Consider the following 19,927-nt stretch of genomic DNA (forward strand, 5'->3'; position numbering starts at 1 on the left):
TGGTAATGCCCCTATTTTCTGCGCTACATCAATGACTGCATTGGTGCTGCTTCATGCACCCCTGCTGTTTCTTCAGTTCATCAACTTTGCCCCCAACTTCCTCCTGCCTTTAAATTCACTTGGTCCACACCTCTCTGTCCTTCCTCTATCTCATTCCAATGTTCTTGGATAAGGGGCCCACAAATACTCCAAATGCAGTCTGACCAATGCCTTATAGAACCTCAACATTGCATCCTTGTTCTTATACTCTGGACCTCTCGAAATGAGTGCTAATATTGCTTTTGCCTTCATTACCACCAGCTCAACCTGCAAGTTAACCTTTAGGGAATCCTGCACAAGGACTCCCAGGGTCCTTTGCACCTTTGATTCCCCATTTAGAAAATAGTCCATGCCTTTATTCCTTCTACAAAAGTGCATGACCGTACATTTCCCTACACTATATTCCATCTGCCACATCTTTACCCATTCTCCCAATCTTTCTAAGTACTTCTGCAGACTCCCTGCTTCATCAACACCACCTGCCGTTGCTGCTCTTCCTACCTTCATATCATCCACAAACTTGGCCACAAAGTCATCAATTCCTTCATCCAAATCATTGACATATAACATGAAAAGCAGTTCCAACACTGACCCCTGTGGAACACCACTAGTCACTGGCAGCTAATCAGATAAAGATCCCTTTACTCCCACTCTTAGCCTCCTGTCTATCAGCCAAGCTTCTATCCATGCTAGCATGCTTCCTGTAATTCTGTGGGCTCCTATCTTGTTAAGCAGCCTCATATGCAAAGCCACAAAGACCTTCTGAAAATCCAAGTAAACAACATCCACTGATTCACCTTTGTCTATCCTGCATGTTATTTCCCCAAAGAATTCCAACAGATTTGTCAGGCAAGATTTCCCCTTTAGCCTATTTTCTCATGTGCCTCCAAGTACCCTGAAACATCATCCTTAATAATGGACTCAACCACTGAAGTCAGGCTAACTGGCCTATAAACTCTTTTCTTCTTGAAGAGTGACATTTGCAATTTTCCGGTCCTCAGAAACCATTCCAGAATCTAGTGATTCTTGAAAGATCATTATTAATAACTCCACAATCTCTTCAGCTACCTTTTTCAGAATCCTGGAGTGTTGTTCATCTGGTCTACGTGACTTATCCACCTTCAGAAGTTTCCGCTTCCCGCCGCCTTCTTAGAACATAGAACAGCACAGCCCCCACAATGTTGTGCCGAACCAGCTGAAAAGTAAATAAAAAAACTAAAACTATTCCTTCTACCTACACAATGTCCATATCCCTCCATCTTCCTCACATCCATGTGCCTATCCAAACATCTCTTAAAAGCCTCTTATGTATTTGCCTCTCCCACCATACCAGGCAGCGCATTCCAGGCATCCACCACTCTCTGAGGAAAAGACCCACCCCTCACATCCCCTTTGAACCAAACCCTTCACCTTCAATGTATGCCCTCTGTATTCATTACTCTTTTTGATTTTGCCCCCATGTTACACTTCAACTCATCCCACTGACTGCAATTTCACCCTTTCATCTGCCTGTCCTTCCTCACAGTCTCACTACACACTGCATCGACTTGTATCCAAACTGCCCCATCCTCAGCCTTATCATTCCATTTCCCATATCAATGTAAAATTAGTTCAAACCTTCCCCAACAGTTCTAGCAGACTTGCCTGCCAATATATATATAGAATGCAACTCTGAAATTTGTTCTCCTGCAAGCAGCCATGAAACAAAGAAGCACCATGGAACCCAATCAAAGAAAACATCAAAAACACACCGTACAAGAGAAGACCAAGTAGTGCAGACATCAGACAGCAAATGAACAACACATAGAATATCAGCATCAAACCAGGACTACAAGAGTACTCTGTTTAGTTCAGTTGAACTTAGTTCTCTTTCCACCTGTCTCCTGCAAACACTCCATTCGCTTTTCTCAGTTCCTTCATCTCTACTGCATCCATTTCAAGGATGAGGCTTTCCTTTCCAGGACATCAGAGATGTCCTCCTTCTTCAAATAATGGGGATTCCCTTCTTCCGCTGTTGATGCTGTTCTCACCTGCATCTCCTTCCTTTCCTGTGCATCCGCGCTCACCATTTCTCTCTGCCACCTTAACAAGATTAGAGCTCCTTGTGGCCAACCATTTCAATTCCTATCTCCAATCCTCATTCCAACATGTTGGTCCAAGGCTTCCTCTTCTGCCATGATGAGGCCGGTCTCAGGCTGGAGGAGCAACACCTCATATTCCATTTGGGTAGCCTCCAACCTGATGGCATGAACATTGATTTCTTTCACTTCTAGTAATACTTCCCCTCCCCCTTCTACATTTCACTCTGGCCTCCCTCATACCTATTCTTCTCAACTGCCTGTCACCTCCTCCTTCCCTTTCTCCTATAGTCCACTCTCCTCTCTTATCAGATGCCTTCCTCTTCAGCCCTTTACCTTTTCCACTTATCACCCCCAGCTTCTCGCTTTATCCCCCCTCCCTCACCCACCTATCACATTCTAGCTTGTACTCCTTCCGCTCCCTCCCCCACCCACCTTCTTATTCTGGATTCTTTCCCCTTCCTTTCCAGTCCTGATGGTGGGTCTTGGCACGAAACATCAACTGTTCATTCATTTCCATGGGTGATGCTTGACCTACTGACTTCCTCCAGCGTGTTGTGTCTGTTGCTCTGGATTTCCAGCATCTGCACAAACTCTTCTTTTTAGAATTATGAGGGAATTGGCATAGATCTGGGCATAAGTTCAAGAAACAACTGGTGGTGCGTTACTGGACAGAGAAACGATTAAGGGACAGGGTGACCTGATGGTTTGGTTGCCAAAAAAAAATGCTTTATTGGATTTTTTTTTCAATGAACAAGTAACCAGTGTGAGAAAACTTTGCACTCATCAGTCTCTCCTCATATTTTGTCAGCATTCTTCACATTGTGGAGGAACAGAGGGACCTTGGGTTCTACCTTCATAAATCCCTCAAAGTTGCTGCGCAGGTTGACAAGGTGGATATAAAGGTGCATGATGCATTGGCCTTCATTAGTCAGGAGATTGAGTTCGAGGGCTCTATAAAACTCTGGTTAGACCAGACTGGGAGTATTGCCTATAGTTCTGGTTGCCTCATTAAGGGAAGGATGTGAAAGCTTTAGAGAGGGTGCCGAGGAGATTTACTGGGATGCTGCCTGGATGAGAGGGCATGCCTGATGAAGATAGGTTGAGTGAGCTAGGGCTTTACTCTTTGGAGTGAAGGAGGATGAGAGGTGACTTGATGAAGATGTACAGGAGGCATAAATGGAGTGAATAGCCAGTTACCTTTTATTTTCCCAGTGTGGAAATGGCTATTACAAAGGGTCGTAAATTTATGATGATTGGACTATCAGAAATAAATTCTTTACACAGAGAGTGGTGAGTGCATAGAACAGAGGTGCCGGTAAAGGCAGATACATTAGGGACATTTAAGAAACCCTTAGATAAACACATGGACGATAGAAAATTGGAGGGTTATGCAGGAGGGAAGGTTTGATTGACCATAAAGTGGGTTAGAAGGTCAGCATAACATCATAGGCTGAAGATCCTGTACTGTCTCGTAATGTTTTATGTTTGATGTTCTATGGTTTTATTGATGAAGGGCCGTGTTGCATGCCTTCTGTTTGCGCCTTTCACAGCCCAAGGGCCCGGCACAGAAACAACCTGTCCACATCCATGTCCACCAGAGAGTACTATCTGTCCACTGAACAGCTCTTGGTCATCGGCTTACCATGCCTTGAAAATTCAGCTGCTCCTCCAGATATTTCCATGAGGGTCCACTCACTTTTGTGGAATACAGTGTGTTCCATAATGAAAGCACACAATGCAACTTTACAGACTATGTCACGCATGGCTGGACTCTTGTACTTCCCACTGTGTTAGTAAAGCAGCCAGTGTAATCTAAGACCCTACCCACCCTGAATAATCTCCCTTCTTCCCCTTTCCCACTGGGCAGAAGATGCCAATGCCTGAAAGTACCTGCCGACAGGCTCAAGGACAGCTTCTGATCCACTGTTATCAGACACTTGAACAGCCCTCTATTACAATGAGGTAGACTCTCGGCCTCACAGACAATCTTGCTATGATCTTGCACTTTAACGTTCATCTGCACTGCACTCACAGAATCTATTATCACTGACACACTGGATTTTGTGAATTTGCTTTTTGACAGCAGTAGAGTGCAAGACATAAGGAGTCACTGCAAGATACAATAAGAAATGCATAGAAGTAAATACACAGAGCAAATAGCCAGGTAGTGTTCATGGGTTCATGGAACATTTAAAAATCTGATGGCGGAGAGGAAGAAGCTGCTCCCAAAACGTGTATTGTCTGTGAGTATTATTCTGCTATGTTATTGCTTTACCTTATTCTACCACAATGGACTGTGGAACGATTTGATCTGTGTGAACAGTATGCAATGCAAACTTTTCCCTGTATCTCTGCACATGTGACAATAAAGTGGAGAGGGTGTTTCCGATGGTGGGGGAGTCTAGGACCAGAGGTCACAGGCTCTGAATAGAAGGACAACCCTTTAGAACAGATGGGGAGGAACTTCTTTAACCACAGGGTGATGAATCTATGGAATTCATTGCCACAGACAGCTGTGGAGGCCAAGTTATTGGGTGTGTTTCAAGCAGAGGTTCTTGATTGGTAGGAGCGTCAAATGTTATGGGGAGAAGGCAGAAGAATGGGGTTGAGGGGGAAAATAAATGAGTTATGATCAAATAATGGAGCAGACCATATAGGCAGAATGGCCCAATTCCTCTCAATTGTCTGCTGGTCTTATGGTGCTTCTTCAAGGAACAGTGGGATTGTTCTCCTGACCTCACACCGGGCATCCTGCTGTTGCTGGAAATCTTGAGCCCACCCTCTTATTCTGGCTCCTGCCTTTTTCTTTTCCAGTACTCTTCGGCCAAAATCTCAACCGTTCATTTCTTTTCCATAGACACCGCCTGACTGACCATAAGGCACAGAAGCAGAATTAGGCAATAGGCAATTCAGCCCATTGAGTCTGCTCTGCTATTCCATCAGGGCTGATCAATTTCCCTTCTCAGCCTTATTCTCCTGTCTTCTCCCTGCAAACTTTGACCTCCTTTCTACTCAAGAACACCTCAGTGTCTGCTTTAAATATACCCCATGACTTGGCCTTTACAGCCATCCGTAGCAATGAATTCCACAGATTCACCACCCTGTGGCTAAAGAAATTCTTCCTCATCTCTGTTCTAAAAGGGATGTTCTTGTATTCTCAGGCTGTGTCCTTGGGTCCTAGACTCCCTCACTATAGGAAACATCCTCTCCACATCCACTCTATCTCCTCATTCTTCTAAACACCAGTGAGTAAGGGCCCTGAGCCATCAAACACTCCTCATATGGTAACTTTTTCATTCCCAGGACCATTCTTGTGAATCTCCTTTGGATCTTAGATAAGGGGCCCAAAACTGCTCACAATACTCCAAGTATTCTCTGACCTGCTGAAGTTCTCCAACATTGTGCATGTGAACCTCACTCAGATTTATGAATTGTTTACACCTCGCAGTTTCTGTGATGACTCTGTGAATGTGCTGGCTGCTTGCATTTGACGAGCCCCGTACTCCACTGACTCTGTAATGAGGCTGTTGGAAAAGCAAGATCTTCCTTTATTTTAATGCTTTGCAGGTCACCAGCCGTCTGTGCAGGGCGGTCCACTGATTGTTACACACCAGAACCCGGAACAGGATGCCAAAGGTGTTGTTCTGAGGGAGGGAACGATGATGACCGGTCAATCATCACTGGTAGTCATCGAAGACACTGCCAAACAGCGGAAAAGCACTTCTGGCAGACATGAACTTCAACTCTGATACAAGAATACTTTATTATGTGCTTTGTTAACAATCTGCACCCTTTGGCTGTATACAGTTAATGACCATGTGTGCGCGATAAGAGAAACCAGACATAATAAGCTTCAAAACCTGACGAAAGGAGACAAATTATCCTGAAAACAATAGAATGCAAAGCCGTGCTCTGATACATTAAGTTTGAGTCTAGCATAACCAATATCCTGCTACTCTTAACCCTGTTCTCTCTCACTGTGAAATGTAGGGGATGGCAGAAGATCATTAAAGAGGTCAAATGAAAAATGTCTGAGTTGGCAATCAAAGGCAGGGGATTGAGGGGATCGAGGCTTGTAAGGATGAATGTTGTCCAAAGCATAGCCTCCAGCTTGCAGTCTGACAGGACAAGTGATTGATCCAATGAAGCCAATGGTTGGCTACTGGCTGAAGACAAAATATACTGCAGATGCTGGAACCTGGCATAAAGAAACAGAATGCTGGAAAAACTTAGCAGGTCAATCAGCACCTGTAGAAGCAAACAACGTAAGTCACCATTTTGAGTCGCGATCACCAGGTTCAGGGAGAGTTATTTCCCTCCAACTATCAGGCTCCTGAACCAACATGGATAACTTCCCTCACCTCAACTCCAAACTGACTCCAAAGCCTACAGACTCATTTCCAAGGATCTACAACTTATGTTCGCGGTATTATTTCTTTACACAATTTGTCTTCTTTTGTACATTGGTTGTTTGTCAATCTTTGTTTATGTAGAGTTTTTCAAAAATTCTGTCATATTTTTTTAATTTTCCTGTAAGTGGCCACAAGAAAACAAATCCTATGGTATGATATGGTGGTGTACTTTGTTAATGATTTTACTTTGACTTTGATATCCTCCATTGGGAGTCCTGATGTAGGTGTCAACCTGAAACATCGACTACCGCCTTTTGTCTTCACAGATGCTGATTGCCATTCTGAGTTCTTCCAGCTTACTGCTGCTGTGTCACCACTGGCTTGTCCAACTAAGGAAACAGAGGGTTGCTCCTAGACTTGGGAAAGGTTTGTTTCAGTATCAAATCAGTGAACCAAATCTCTCGGGTTAACTTCTTGAGCAGACTAATAGGGATGTCAGTTTACAGCGAGGTGTGACCAGAGAACTTCCGAAGTTCAAAGTAAATTTATTATCAAAGTACTACAAAGTTATATCACTATATACTATCCTGACTTCCATTTTCTTGCAGTCATTCTCAGCGCGTACAAAGAAACTCAATAGAATCAATGGAAAACCACACACAAGAAAGATGGACAGACTGTCAATGTGCAAAAGACAACAAACTGTGGAAGTACAAATAAGAAAAAAAACTTAATAATAATAAATAAATAAAGTAATAAACATTAAGAACTTGAGCTGTCAAGTCCTTGAAAGTGAGTCCATAGGTTGTGGAATCAGTTCAGTGTTGAAGTAAGTGAAGTTATCCCCACTGGTTCAGGAGCCTGATGGTTGAGAGGTAATATCTGTTCCTGAACCTGGTGGTTTGGGTCCTGAGGCTCCTGTACCTCCTTCTTGATGGCAGCCTGGATGGTTGGGGTCCTTGATGACGGATTTTACTTTCCTGTGACAGCGCTCCATGTAGATGTGCTCAATGCTGGGAAGGGCTTTACCCGTGACTAAAGGATTGCAAAGCCAACCAATAGAGGCCTACTTTACACTACACCACTGCTATTTACAGCTCAAAGCAAACAAAATTCAGCATGCTTATTTAACTAATGAAGATTACGTATGAACACAGATTGTTTTAACTCACAGAACACTGTTTGAGCCTTTTTTGATAGTTTATTTGCCTAACATTAATCAAAAAATAAAGACTAGGGTTTGTCGGCCAGGTTTCGCTTTCAAATTTTGATATTACTTCAGTGTAAACAAATAAATAAATTATTTACAGTTTTTGGCAAAATTCACTGCTCCCCACAAACATATTTTTAAAGAATGTGTGAAAGAGAAAGAGACAGATAGAGAGGCAGAGAGAAAGGATGAGGCAAAATTCATAAATAAATTAAATAGGAAAATATGATACAATCTAAATATTCACATCTTTTCCACCACACCTCCCCCCCAACCACAAGTGCCATTTCTTTTATCCGCATAAGACATTTGCCCTTTAGGTTGACCTATTGGGATTGTCTTCATGCAAATTTAGGTGGCAGGGAAAGGAATGTATCAGGAAAGAGAGGGGAGATAGGGAAGGGGGGGGTGACAGGAGCGAATTTAGTTCCTTCAAACCTTTAACTTGACCTACGGATTGACTGGGATTGTTTTCATGCAGAATTAGGCAGCGGGGAAAGGGGAGGGAAGAGGGGAAAGGAGATAGGAAGGGGAGTGGTACAGTGGCTTCTTATGAATGCAAGTTTGTTGGTGGACGTTGCTCAACATTGATAGAGCCCACGACGTCTGGAACAAAATGACTTTCAAAAACAATATGCAAAAGTAGAATAATTCTCTCGCTGCAGATATACTCGGGTTAAGTAGATACATTATTGGTTGTTACCTGATTTTCCCCTATGGCTTTAGTGTTTACTCACCTAGTGGTGGTCAGCTGAGGAAGCAATTAGCGCACCAGATGAAGGATTAGACAGTAAAGAGCGAGTGTCTGCTGGACACTGTCACTTGTAATGTTAATACTTGAAAGCTTCTATGCACAGGCAGTGAAATGTGGTAGAAAAATTTATAAACAAAGTGGTTTTAAAAACTTTTTTTTTGTAATTCATTCTTGTTTCCCAGAAAATGTCATTTTAAACATTGTTAAATCAGATTCTCGTCTAAAAGAGAAACAGTCCGCTGTTCAGTTTCCATGCCATAAGAGAACAATCAAGGCAGCCTGATATCTTAGCAGTATAAGTGTGTTAAATGATCACTCTGTCTAGGTATAGTCACGCTGTGAGACTTGTTGAGATACAGCCAGCTTCCAGCCGCTGCGGTCTCTGTTGCTGCGTTTGGGCCGGGCCGTCCAGAGAGCCAGTGTGCACAGAGCGAGGGTGGGTCACCACAAGTCAACCAAAGGGGCATTAAGGGTGTGAAGGCTGGAGGTTACACTCGGGGAGGGAGAGCGAGGAAAGAGTGGGCGGGAGTTGAGGCGGCCGGACAGATTGAGGTGGCCAGGCTGCACAGCCTGCTCGAAGTTCCATCATCCGTGCTACAGGCAAGGCTTAGTTATCTGTGGAGACAAAACATCGGATTACTTATGCGTTGCATTTCCTGTGGCGTAGCAAGAGACCATTTGGCCCATCAAGTAAATACTGGAGCATTCCCTTCAGTCCCATTCCACTTGTTTCCCAGTACCTCATTGTCTTTCACAAGAGCATCATCTAGAGACTAACAACACGCGCAAAATGCTGGGGGAACTCAGCATCCATGGAAAAAGAGTAAACAGTCGATATTTCGGGCTGAAACCCCTTTCTTTCAGATTGAAATAAAAAGGTGAGAAGTCAGAGCAATAAGGTGGGGGGAGGGGAGGAAAAAGTACAAGGTGGTAGGTGATGGGTGAAACCAGGAGAGGGGGGAAGGGTGAAGTAAAGAGATGGGAAGTTGATTGGTGAAAGCAATAAAGAGCTGAAGGAAGTTGACAGGAGAGGGTAGAAGGCCATGGAAGAAATGGAAGAGGGAGGAGCACCAGAGGGAGGCGATGGGCAGGGAAGGAGATAAGGTGGGAGAGGGAAACAGGAATGGGAAATGGTGAAGGAGGGGCAATTACCAGAAGCTGGAGAAATCGATGTTCATGCCATCAGGTTGGAGGCTACACAGGCAGAATACAAGGTGCTGCTTCTTCAACCTGAGTGTGGCCTCATCGTGGCAGTAGAAGAAGCCAGGGACTGACATGTCAGAATGGGAATGGGATGTAGAATTGAAATGGGTGGCCACTGGGAGATCCCACTTTCTCTCGGCAAAGCAGTCTCCCAATCTACATCGGGTCTCACCAATATATAGAAGGCTACACCGGGAGCACTGGATATAGTCGATGACCTCAACAGACTCACGGGTGAAGTGTCGCTTCACCTGGAAGGACTGTCTGGGGCCCTGAATGGTAGTGAGGGAAGGGGTGTAGGGGCAGGTGTAGCACTTGTTCTGCTTGCAAGGGTAAGTGCCAGGAGGGAGATCAGTGGGGAGGGCCGAATGGACAAGGGAGTTGTGTATGGAGTGATCCCTGCAGAAAGCAGAAAGTCCGGCGGGGGGGTGAGGGAAAGATGTGCTTGGTGGTGGGATCCCGTCAGAGGTGGCAGGAGTTTCAGAGAATTATGTGCTGGACACAGAGGCTGATGGGGTGGTAGGTGAGGACAAGAGGAACCCTATCCCTGATAGGGTGGTGGGGGGATGGGGTGAGTACAGACGTGCATGAAATGGAAGAGATGCAGTTGAAGGCAGCGTTGATGGTGGAGGAAAGAAAGCCCCTTTCTTTGAAGGAGGAGGACATCTCATTAGTTCTGGAATGAAAAGCCTCATCCTGAGAGCTATTAGTCCACATGTTTTTGGGACCTGGGTGGAAACTGGAGCACCTGGAAGAAAGCCACAGTGTTATAGAGAGTAACGGACACAAAATGCTGGAGAAACTTTAGCAGGTCGGGCAGCATCTATGGAGAAGACTAAAGAGACGATCTTTCAGGCTGAGACTCTTATCCACCATTGAGCAAATACACAGGGACTGCAGCCACAAAAAAGCAGCATCCATCGTCAAGGGCACCCACCATCCATGTCAGGCTCTCTTCTCACTGCTTTCATTTGGAAGGAGTTACAGGAACCCTAGGTCCCACACCACCAGGTTCAGGGCCCTGACCTGAAAAGGCAGCTCTTTATTCCCCTCCATTGATGCAGCCTGACCTGCTGAGTTTTCCAGCATTTTGTGTGTGTGTGTGTGTGTGTGTGCGTTACTCTGCATTTCCAGCATCTCTTGTGTTTGTCAGTCACGGAGAGAACTTCCAAACTCCACACGGACAGCACCAGAGGTCAGAAGTGAACACAGGTCAATGGGGTTGTGAGGTTGCAGCGCTAACCCTTCCCTGGGTTGTTTTCCCTCCCGCAGGTGCTGACGGGCCTGTTGAGTATTTCTGGTGAGAAAGCAATTGCTCCTGATCACTCATGCTGTGAGCAAACACAGGTCCGTCTTCTGAGATTCATCTCCATGAATTCAGTGGAACCAAGTCCAAGAGGCGGAGACAATATTCAACCTCTGCTTAATGCAAGCAACTAGGCTAGAACTTCCAACACACTTTCCTTCATTCCCCAGGAAGTGGCATCCAGTTTTATAGAACATGCAATTAGTGGCCACTCCAGGAGGTACCTAATAAAGTGGTCACTGAATGTATGTTCATGATCTTTGGCTGCTGCAGCCCATCTACTTCAAAGTTTGACAAGCTGTGTGTTCAGAGATACTCTTCTGCACACTACTGTTGTACGTGAGGTTATCTGCGTTCCGTTGCCTTCCTGTCAGCGTGAACTGTTCTGGCCTTTTTCCTTTGATCTCTCTCATTAATAAGGTGTTGTTGCCCACAGAACTGCCAGTCAGTGGATGTTTTTTTTTACACCATTCTCTTTAAAAGCCAGGGACTGTTGTGCCGACCCTTTTAACCAACTGTAACCCTTCCCTCCCGCAAAGCACTCCAGTTACCTGTCATCCAATATTCAAGTTTATTTGTCGCGCGTGTGTCGAAACGTACAGTGAAAATGCAGCATTTGCATTGACAGCCAACCACCCGAGGGTGTGCTGGGAGCAGCCCACAAGTGTCACCACACAGCAGGCCCACATAAAACACAACAGGCAACAAAATAGCAACAGCGTAAACAGGCCCCGCTCTTCCCACCAACCCACACACCGACACAGACGGTCCTTTAACCCCAGGATAGTGTCGATCTCTAACATATCTGCCTCTACCACCACCTTTGGCACTTCATTCCATGCACCCACCACTGTCTGTTTAAAGAAAACTTACCTCTGACATTCCACCCCCCACCCCCAACTGTACTTTTCTCCAGTCACCTGAAAATTATGTCCTTTCATATTCGTCATTTCAGCCCTGGGTGAAAGTCGCTGGATGTCCACTCTCTAATTATGCCTCTTAACATCTTAAACACCCTGTACATCTTATCGTACTAGGAAACCAGTCAGTATACTAGGAAACCAGTCAGTATACTAGGAAACCAGTCAGTATACTTCCAACAGCGGGGTACAGTCTTTCCTTCAGCCTGGCGTTACGTGCTGGGAAAAAGTCTCACTGACCACTCCATCTCTGCCCCTTACCATCCTGTATACCTCTATCAAGTCATCTCTCCTCCTCCTACGCTCCAGAGAGTGAAACCCTGGCTCACTCACCCTGTCCTCATCAGACATGCTCTCTAATCTAGGCAGCGTTCTGGTAAATCTCTAAAGCTTGCACATGCTTCCTATAATGAGGTGACCAGAACTGAAGACGGTAGCTGAACGCCAGTTTCTTGCGGCGTTTGAGAAGCGAATGCCCGACGGCTGGGAGTTAACTCTGATTAGTCAGCGATGCTACGGAGCATGGATCAAGCGAAAGGTTGAATTGGTTAGGACTTTACTCCCTAGAGCTCAGGAGGATGAGTGGAGATTTGATGGAGGTGATGGGTATAGATAGGGTAAATGCAAGCCAGCTTTCTCCACTGAGGTTGGGTGAGAATGGAGCCAGAGGGTTTAGGGCGAAAGGTGAGAAGTTTAAGGGAACTTCTTCACTCAGGGGGTGGTGAGAGCGTGGAATGAGGTGCCAGTGGAAGAGAGTTTGAATAAGTACATGGATGCGAGGGGTACAGAGGGCTATGGTCCAGGTGAATGTCAATGGGACTAGGCAGAATAATAGATGGGCTGAAGGGCCTGGTTCTGTGCTGTAGGACTCCAAGTCCATATTTGGCCAAGTTATTTAATTCAACTTTTCAGCTTTCATGAGCTTGTAAATGTGCTTATTAAATGTGACAAGTATTCCTGCCCCCACTCCCCCCCCCACCCACAAACCTTTCAACAGTGAGTTCTGGAACCCTGAATAGATTCCACAACTTTGGTTTAAGAATAAGGTAGTCTTAACTACCAGGATGGACTGTGTCAGTGAGAGAGGGCCAGGTCTGGCACTGTCTGAGCAGTGAGAGCATTGCCGCCACTCACGGGCCACTGAATCGCAGGTTCCACGAAAAGCCGTTCACACAGGGGCTGGCTACAGTGGACTTACCTCTACACTCATATTTGAGATCAGAGAAGTAAACGGCTTCTTGGGAGAAGACAAAGAGCCCTAGTCGTCCACCGGCTAACGTCTTATCGTAGATGGGACCGGAGTCAGACATGATTTGTTTACCTTCATAGACCACCACCCTGTGGAAGAAGAGACACTCTTACTGTTGCTACGCACTCATATTTCATACACAAAAGTTTATTCAATCACTATGAAATCAGATAAATGCAAGCAACGCAGTCAGGCTTTTTCCACTGAGGCTGGGTGAGAATAAAACTATAAATCATAGGTTAAGGAGGAAAGGTGAAATGTTTAGGAAAATGTGAGGGGGAACTTCTTCACTCAGAGGGTTGTGAGATTCTGGAATGAGCTGTCAGTGGAAGTGGTGGACGCAGGTGTGATTACAACATTTAAGAGAAATTTGGATAGGTACATGGATGGGAGGGGCGTGCAAGGCAGTGGTCCAGGTGCAGGTCGATGGGACTCAGCCAAATAATAGTTCAGTATGGACTAGATGGGCTGAATGGCCTGTTTCTGTTTCCCCCACAGTCCAAAGACATACCTATTGACAGGTTAGTTGGTCTTTGTAAATTATCCCATGATTAGGCTGGAATTAAATTGGGAGTTTGCTGGTCGATACAGTTTGAAGGCCCAGAAGGGCCTATTCTGTGCTGTATTTCAAGAAAAATAAATAAATATATTCCTGGTTCCCCACTTGACTCAAATAATACACAAAATAACATTAAAATATGTGTCTTCCTCAGAGTACTATTATCCTTGGCAGGACGTTCCACGCACCCATCGCCCTGTGTGTAAAAAATCTACCTCTGACACATCTCCCCTGTATTTTCCTCTTATCACCTTAAATTGATGCCCTTGCCATTTCTGCCCTGGGAAAATGTCTCTGGCTATTCACACAATTTATGCCTCTTATCATCTTATACACCTCTACGAATTCACCTCTCACCCTCCTTGTTCCAAAGAGAAAAGCCTTAGCTCATTCAATCTATTGCATACAACATACACTCTAATCCAGGCAGCAGCACCAGAAGCTCCTCTTTGCGCCCTCTCTAAGGCTTCCAATGCTTCCTATAATGAGGTGACCAGAACTGAGCACATTAGCCCAAGTATGATCTAACCAGAGTTTTACAGAGCTGCAATGTCACCTCTCGGCTCTTGGCCTCAATCTCTTGACTAATAAAGTTTAAAACACTGTACACCTCACACTATAAACTCAACGAAATCTTAATCTCTCAATCTGTCTCATTATGCACCTTGGATTTTATTTGTCTGCCTGCACTGCACTCTGTCTCTAACTGTAACTCTCTATTCTGCATTCTGCTTTTTACACTACCTTGATTTAATCATGCATGTGAATGATCTGGCTGGATGGTACACAGACCAAAACCTTCTCACTGTAACTCATTGCGTGGCAATAACCAATCAATTTCAATTCCAGGTCAGCCCAGCCATAACAGTGGAGCAGGGGTGTGAGGATCACTCCTTGTGCTTGCAGACAGCCCACCCTGCAAAAATTCATTTCAGGGAGGTAGCACCATCAATTTGCGGGAGACTTCTGGGAGAGGTGGGATGTCTGCAATAGAGTAGCTCCTTAGCAGCTAGCCAGCTAGTTTAAATAACGTTAGCTATGCTAATGAACGAATGACACCTGTTAAACTCACCCCAACATGTCTTTTACATTTTAACCCACCATGGGCAATAGAAAAGTCACTGTTGCAAACAGTGCAGCGAGCAACACTGTCATTATTTTGACCCCTATTAGGCAGGGGTGCACTTTAGTGTAGTCTGGGATGACGTACGTTTTATTTTTTTTTGGAACACTCTGCCATGGCGCGCGCTCTCTCTCTCTCTCTCGTGGTCGCTCGCGCGCTCTGAAGCGCTCTCGCTTGCTTTCTCTCTTGCTCGATCTCTCCCTCTCTTGCTCACACGCTCTCGCTCGCATGCTCTCACTTGCTTTCTCTCTCGTGCTCTCTCTCGTGGTCGCTCTTGCCCTCTCTCTTGCTTTTCTCTCGCTCGCTCTCAAAAAAATTGATTTCCGTGATATTGTATATAATTTGCGGGCATCAGGGAGCCATTATTAATATGCGGGAGACTCCCCGAAGTTCCGGGAAAGGTGGGATGTCTGTGGTTGTATGAGAGAGAACAGGCCTTAACAGTGGAGCAGGGCTGTGAGAACTGCTCCTTGTGTTTGTATGAGAGAGAACAGGCCGTGACTGGCCTGAGCTATTCCCAGACTGGAAAGGCAAAACTGCATAATCCTTAGTCCCCACCCCTCTTTGCACCCCACACAGCTGGCTGATTCCACCGCCCCCCACTTCTAAATGAGCAGCGGAAAGATCGTGGATGGCTGGGGAGCTCACCGGCCCCCATGGCCAGTTACCTGATGAAGCCTGTTTTGGGCCGGTGAATCAGGTGCCATCTGTACGCGGTGTAATCCTTCCAGCCAACGTTCTTGGGGTCATGCCACAGAGTTCGGACCTAAAATGCCAAACAGATCTACATTCATTCTGGGGGAGTCCACAGGGTGCACATTAGCAACAAGGAAGTTTACATATAAAAGGGCCTTTCCTCGACTATTTTGTCTCTGTTTATTGACCTAAAGATCTTGTAACCCAGAACTCCCTCCTTTATTGCTCTAGGGCAGACAGAGAGAGTTTAACCGGGCCAAATGAGAAATGTTGAACTTTAGATCAAATGTACGATGGCAAAACCCTTCACTGGGATGATGTAGGGAGAGATCTTGTGGTCCTGATCTTGAGCTCCACAGGTCAATAGGGCAGTGAGCAGGCATTGGCATGTTTGCCTTTATTAGTTGAGGAACTGAGCACAAGGGTGAGGACGTTGTGTTTGCAGCCTGATGAAAGTCGAGCTAGGCCACTTCTGGAGCATCGCAATTAGTTCTAGTTGCCCCAATTACAGGAAGAATGTCAAGGTTTTGGAGAGGATGCAGAAGAAGCGATGGGGTGGAGGTACGTCTCTATCAAAGGAGGCGTAGGGTGCTCCTTCCCTCCGCTAGCCTGCAGGTCACCCTTGGGCAAGGTGTAGCACCTGCTTAGCCACCCCCAATCAGGGTCACGTGAAGCCATGAGAGCAGGTAGTGGGTGGTCGTATGAGCTGTTGGTGTATATTACCTGCTTATGCGACCACTGACGTCAGGCAGACAATCTCTGAAGATAATGGATAATGTAAAGACACTGCCCAGAAGAAGGCCACTTCTACAGAAAAGATTGCCATGGTGAAGACCAAGATCACCCATGTCATATGGCACAGCATATAATGAATGAATGAATGAAAGAATGGATGCAGAAGAGGTTCTCCAGGATTAGAGGGCAACTGTTATAAAGAGAACTTGGACAAACCGGACTTATTTTCTCTGCAGCCACAGAGGCTGAGGGGAGAGGTATAATAATATGAGTGGCACAGACCAATTAGACAGCCAGTATCGGTTTTCCCCAGGGCTTTGTTGTCTAATACCAGAGAGCATGCATTTAATGAGGGAAGGGGTAAATTCCAAGGGGATTTGTGGAGCAAGTTTTTTTACACAGAGAGTGTTGGGTGACTGGAATGTGCTGCAGGGGGTGGTGACAGATACCGTAGAAGTGTTCAAGGGCACATGAATGTGCAGGAAAATGGAATTCGATGGGCATTGTGCAGGCAGAGGGAAATGGTTTATCGGGGCATTTGATTAGTAATTTAATGAGTTTGGCACTACCTTGTGGGCTGAAGAGTCTGTTTCAGTACTGTGCAGATGTGCAGAGGGATCTGGGTGTCGCTGAAAATGAGCCCATGTCCTTTGAGCAGAACGGAGCAGCGTTAGGGATGAAGTAGTGTGTGCGCAACATCGTTTAAGCAAAGCATTGATGGTTGTGGGCTGAGGGAAGAGTCTGGAGTGAACAGAATGGAAGGTTTCCTATCCGCCAGCAGAGAGGTTGAAGGGAAAAAGACAACAGAATCAGCGGAAAGGTCAGCGAAGAAATGAGAACTTTCTTTTCACCCAAAATGTACAGTCTGATAGGGTTACGGAGACAGAAATCTGATAGGGTGGTGGGGGTGGAAATCTGGTAGGGTGGTGGAGGCAGAAACTGCTGGCACCTTTAAAAAGCGTCTGGGTAAGTCCTTGGAGCTGAATCTTTTGGGACTATGGACCAAGAGGTGAGGTGTTTGCTTTTTATTCATGGGATAATCTGGAGCAACTGGAAAAATGGCAAATGGAATTACATGCAGACATGTGTGAGGTGTTGCAGTTTAGGAGGACAAACTGGAGTAGAGCTTACACAGAGAGCGGTAGGGTATTGAGGAGTGCTGTAGAACAGAAGGCTCTGGGAATACAAATCCATATTTCATCGAAAGTGACATCACAGGAGGAAGACTGAAACTCTGACTGAGTGGTGCCAAAATAACAATCTCTCACGCAATGTCAGCAAAACCAACGAGCTGATTATTGACTACGGTAGGAAGAAGCCGGTGGTCCATGAGTCAGTTTTGATCAGGGAATCATAGGTGGTGAGGGTCAGTACTGTATCAGAGGATCTGCCCTGGGATGAGCATACATGCCATTGCAAAGAAGACACAACAGTGCCTCTATTTTCTTCAGAGTTTGCATAGATTTGGCATGTCACCTAAAATTTTGATAAGCTTCTAGAAATTCACAGAGGAGAGTATCTTAACTGGTTGCCTCAGCTTGGTACAGAATCATCAAAGTCCAAGAATGGAGAAAGTCTACAAAAAGTGGTGGATACAGCCCGGTCTATCACAGGTAAAACCCTCCCTACCACTGACCACACTTACATGGAGCACTGTCGCAGGAATACAGAATCCATCAACAGGGTTGCCCACCACCCAGGGGCTGCTCTCTTCTCAGTAATACCATTGGGCAGGAGGTACAGGAGCCCAAAGACCCACACCACAAAGTTCAGGAGCACTTATCACCTTACATCTACCAGGGTCATTTTCATAAGGTCATGTTCATAAGGTCATTTTCATAAGGATTCGAAGAAGGAGTCTGAGAGTCTGAGTGGGAGTGCCGAGAAAGACATTTTTGAAATTTTCGTTATTTTTTTTTTCTCCAACGGCGTTCTGAGAGGCGGGACTGCGCAGGCGTGTGACGTCGGGCTGTGCAGCGCGGCAGATTTAAAAGGAACAGAGCCTCATAGAGCGGGCAGCGTAGTTTGCGGGCTGCGGAGTGAGCCGGGAGCAGAGTGAAGACTTAAGGGCTTCGGCTCAACTGGCTTAGGCGGAAACGGGCGAGGCGAAGGAGGTTTGGCATTCATTTTCTGTTGTTATTTGAGGAGAGGGGCAGTATGAGTGTGAGGGCAGTTTGCTGTTCTCGGTGTCGGATGTGGGAGGCCCTGGAGTCTCCAAGCCTCCTGGACGTCTACATCTGCGCCAAGTGCATCGAGATGCAGCTCCTAAGGGACCGCGTTACGGAACTGGAGCTGCAGCTCGATGACCTTCGTCTGGTCAGGGAGAGTGAGGAGGTGATAGAGAGGAGTTGCAGGCAGGTGGTCACGCCGGGGCCACGGGAGGCAGACAAGTGGGTCACGGTTAGGAGGGGGAAGGGGAAAAGTCAGGTAATAGGGAGTACCCCGGTGGCTGTGCCCCTTAACAACAGGTACTCCTGTTTGAGTACTGTTGGGGGGGACAGCTTACCCGGGGGAAGCGACAGTGGCCGTGCCTCCGGCACAGAGTCCGGCCCTGTAGCTCAGAAGGGTAGGGCAAGGAAGAGGAGGGCAGTTGTGATAGGGGACTCGATAGTAAGGGGGTCAGATAGGCGATTCTGTGGACGCAGTCCAGAGACCCGGATGGTAGTTTGCCTCCCTGGTGCCAGGGTCCGGGATATTTCTGATCGTGTCCAAGATATCCTGAAGTGGGAGGGTGAGGAGCCAGAGGTCATGGCACACATAGGTACCAATGACATAGGTAGGAAAAGGGATGAGGTCCTGAAAGGAGAATATAGGGAGCTAGGAAGGGAGTTGAGAAAAAGGACCGCAAAGGTAGTAATCTCGGGATTACTGCCTGTGCCACGCGACAGTGAGAGTAGGAATGCGATGAGGTGGAGGATAAATGCGTGGCTGAGGGATTGGGGCAAGGGGCAGGGATTCAAGTTTTTGGATCATTGGGACCTCTTTTGGTGCAGGCGTGACCTGTACAAAAAGGACGGGTTGCACCTGAATCCTAGGGGGACCAATATCCTGGCAGGGAGATTATCGGGGGCTACTGTGGTGACTTTAAACTAGAATGGTTGGGGGGTGGGAATCAAATTAAAGAGGCTAGGCGTGAGGAGGATAGTTCACTACAGGGGGATGGGAACCAGTGCAGAGAGACAGAGGGGTGTAAAGTGAGGGTAGAAACAAAAAGTACTATGGAGAATAGTAAAAGTGGCAGGCCGACAAATCCAGGGCAAGCATTAAAGAGGGCCACTTTTCAGCATAATTGTATAAGGGCTAAGAGAGTTGTAAAAGAGCGCCTGAAGGCTTTGTGTGTCAATGCAAGGAGCATTCGTAATAAGGTGGATGAATTGAAAGTGCAGATTGTTATTAATGATTATGATATAGTTGGGATCACAGAGACATGGCTCCAGGGTGACCAGGGATGGGAACTCAACGTTCAGGGATATTCAATATTCAGGAGGGATAGACATGAAGGAAGGGGAGGTGGGGCGGCGTTGCTGGTTAAAGAAGAGATTAACGCAATAGAAAGGAAGGACATAAGCCGGGAAGATGTGGAATCGATATGGGTAGACCTGTGTAACACTAAGGGGCAGAAGACACTGGTGGGAGTTGTGTACAGGCCACCTAACAGTAGTAGTGAGGTCGGAGATGGTATTAAACAGGAAAGTAGAAA

General features: G+C 46.2%; 1 protein-coding gene across 2 annotated transcripts in view; it reads right to left on the reverse strand.

Moving 5' to 3' along the window:
- Positions 1-5,866: 5,866 nt before the first annotated feature.
- LOC140201546 (thrombospondin-2-like) overlaps positions 5,867-19,927 on the reverse strand; it is a 135,943-nt gene continuing 121,882 nt past the window's right edge. For both annotated transcript variants that reach the window (XM_072265827.1, XM_072265828.1), the window contains exons 20-22: positions 15,465-15,562; positions 13,064-13,203; positions 5,867-9,051 (exon numbers count right to left, since the gene is read on the reverse strand). In XM_072265827.1, the coding sequence (XP_072121928.1) occupies positions 9,044-9,051; positions 13,064-13,203; positions 15,465-15,562 (246 nt within the window). In that variant the 3' untranslated portion in view covers positions 5,867-9,043. The remainder of the gene's footprint in view (positions 9,052-13,063; positions 13,204-15,464; positions 15,563-19,927) is intronic.

The sequence above is a fragment of the Mobula birostris genome, chromosome 8 (genome assembly GCF_030028105.1).
Source record: "Mobula birostris isolate sMobBir1 chromosome 8, sMobBir1.hap1, whole genome shotgun sequence".
NCBI classification, from domain to species: Eukaryota; Metazoa; Chordata; class Chondrichthyes; order Myliobatiformes; family Myliobatidae; genus Mobula; species Mobula birostris.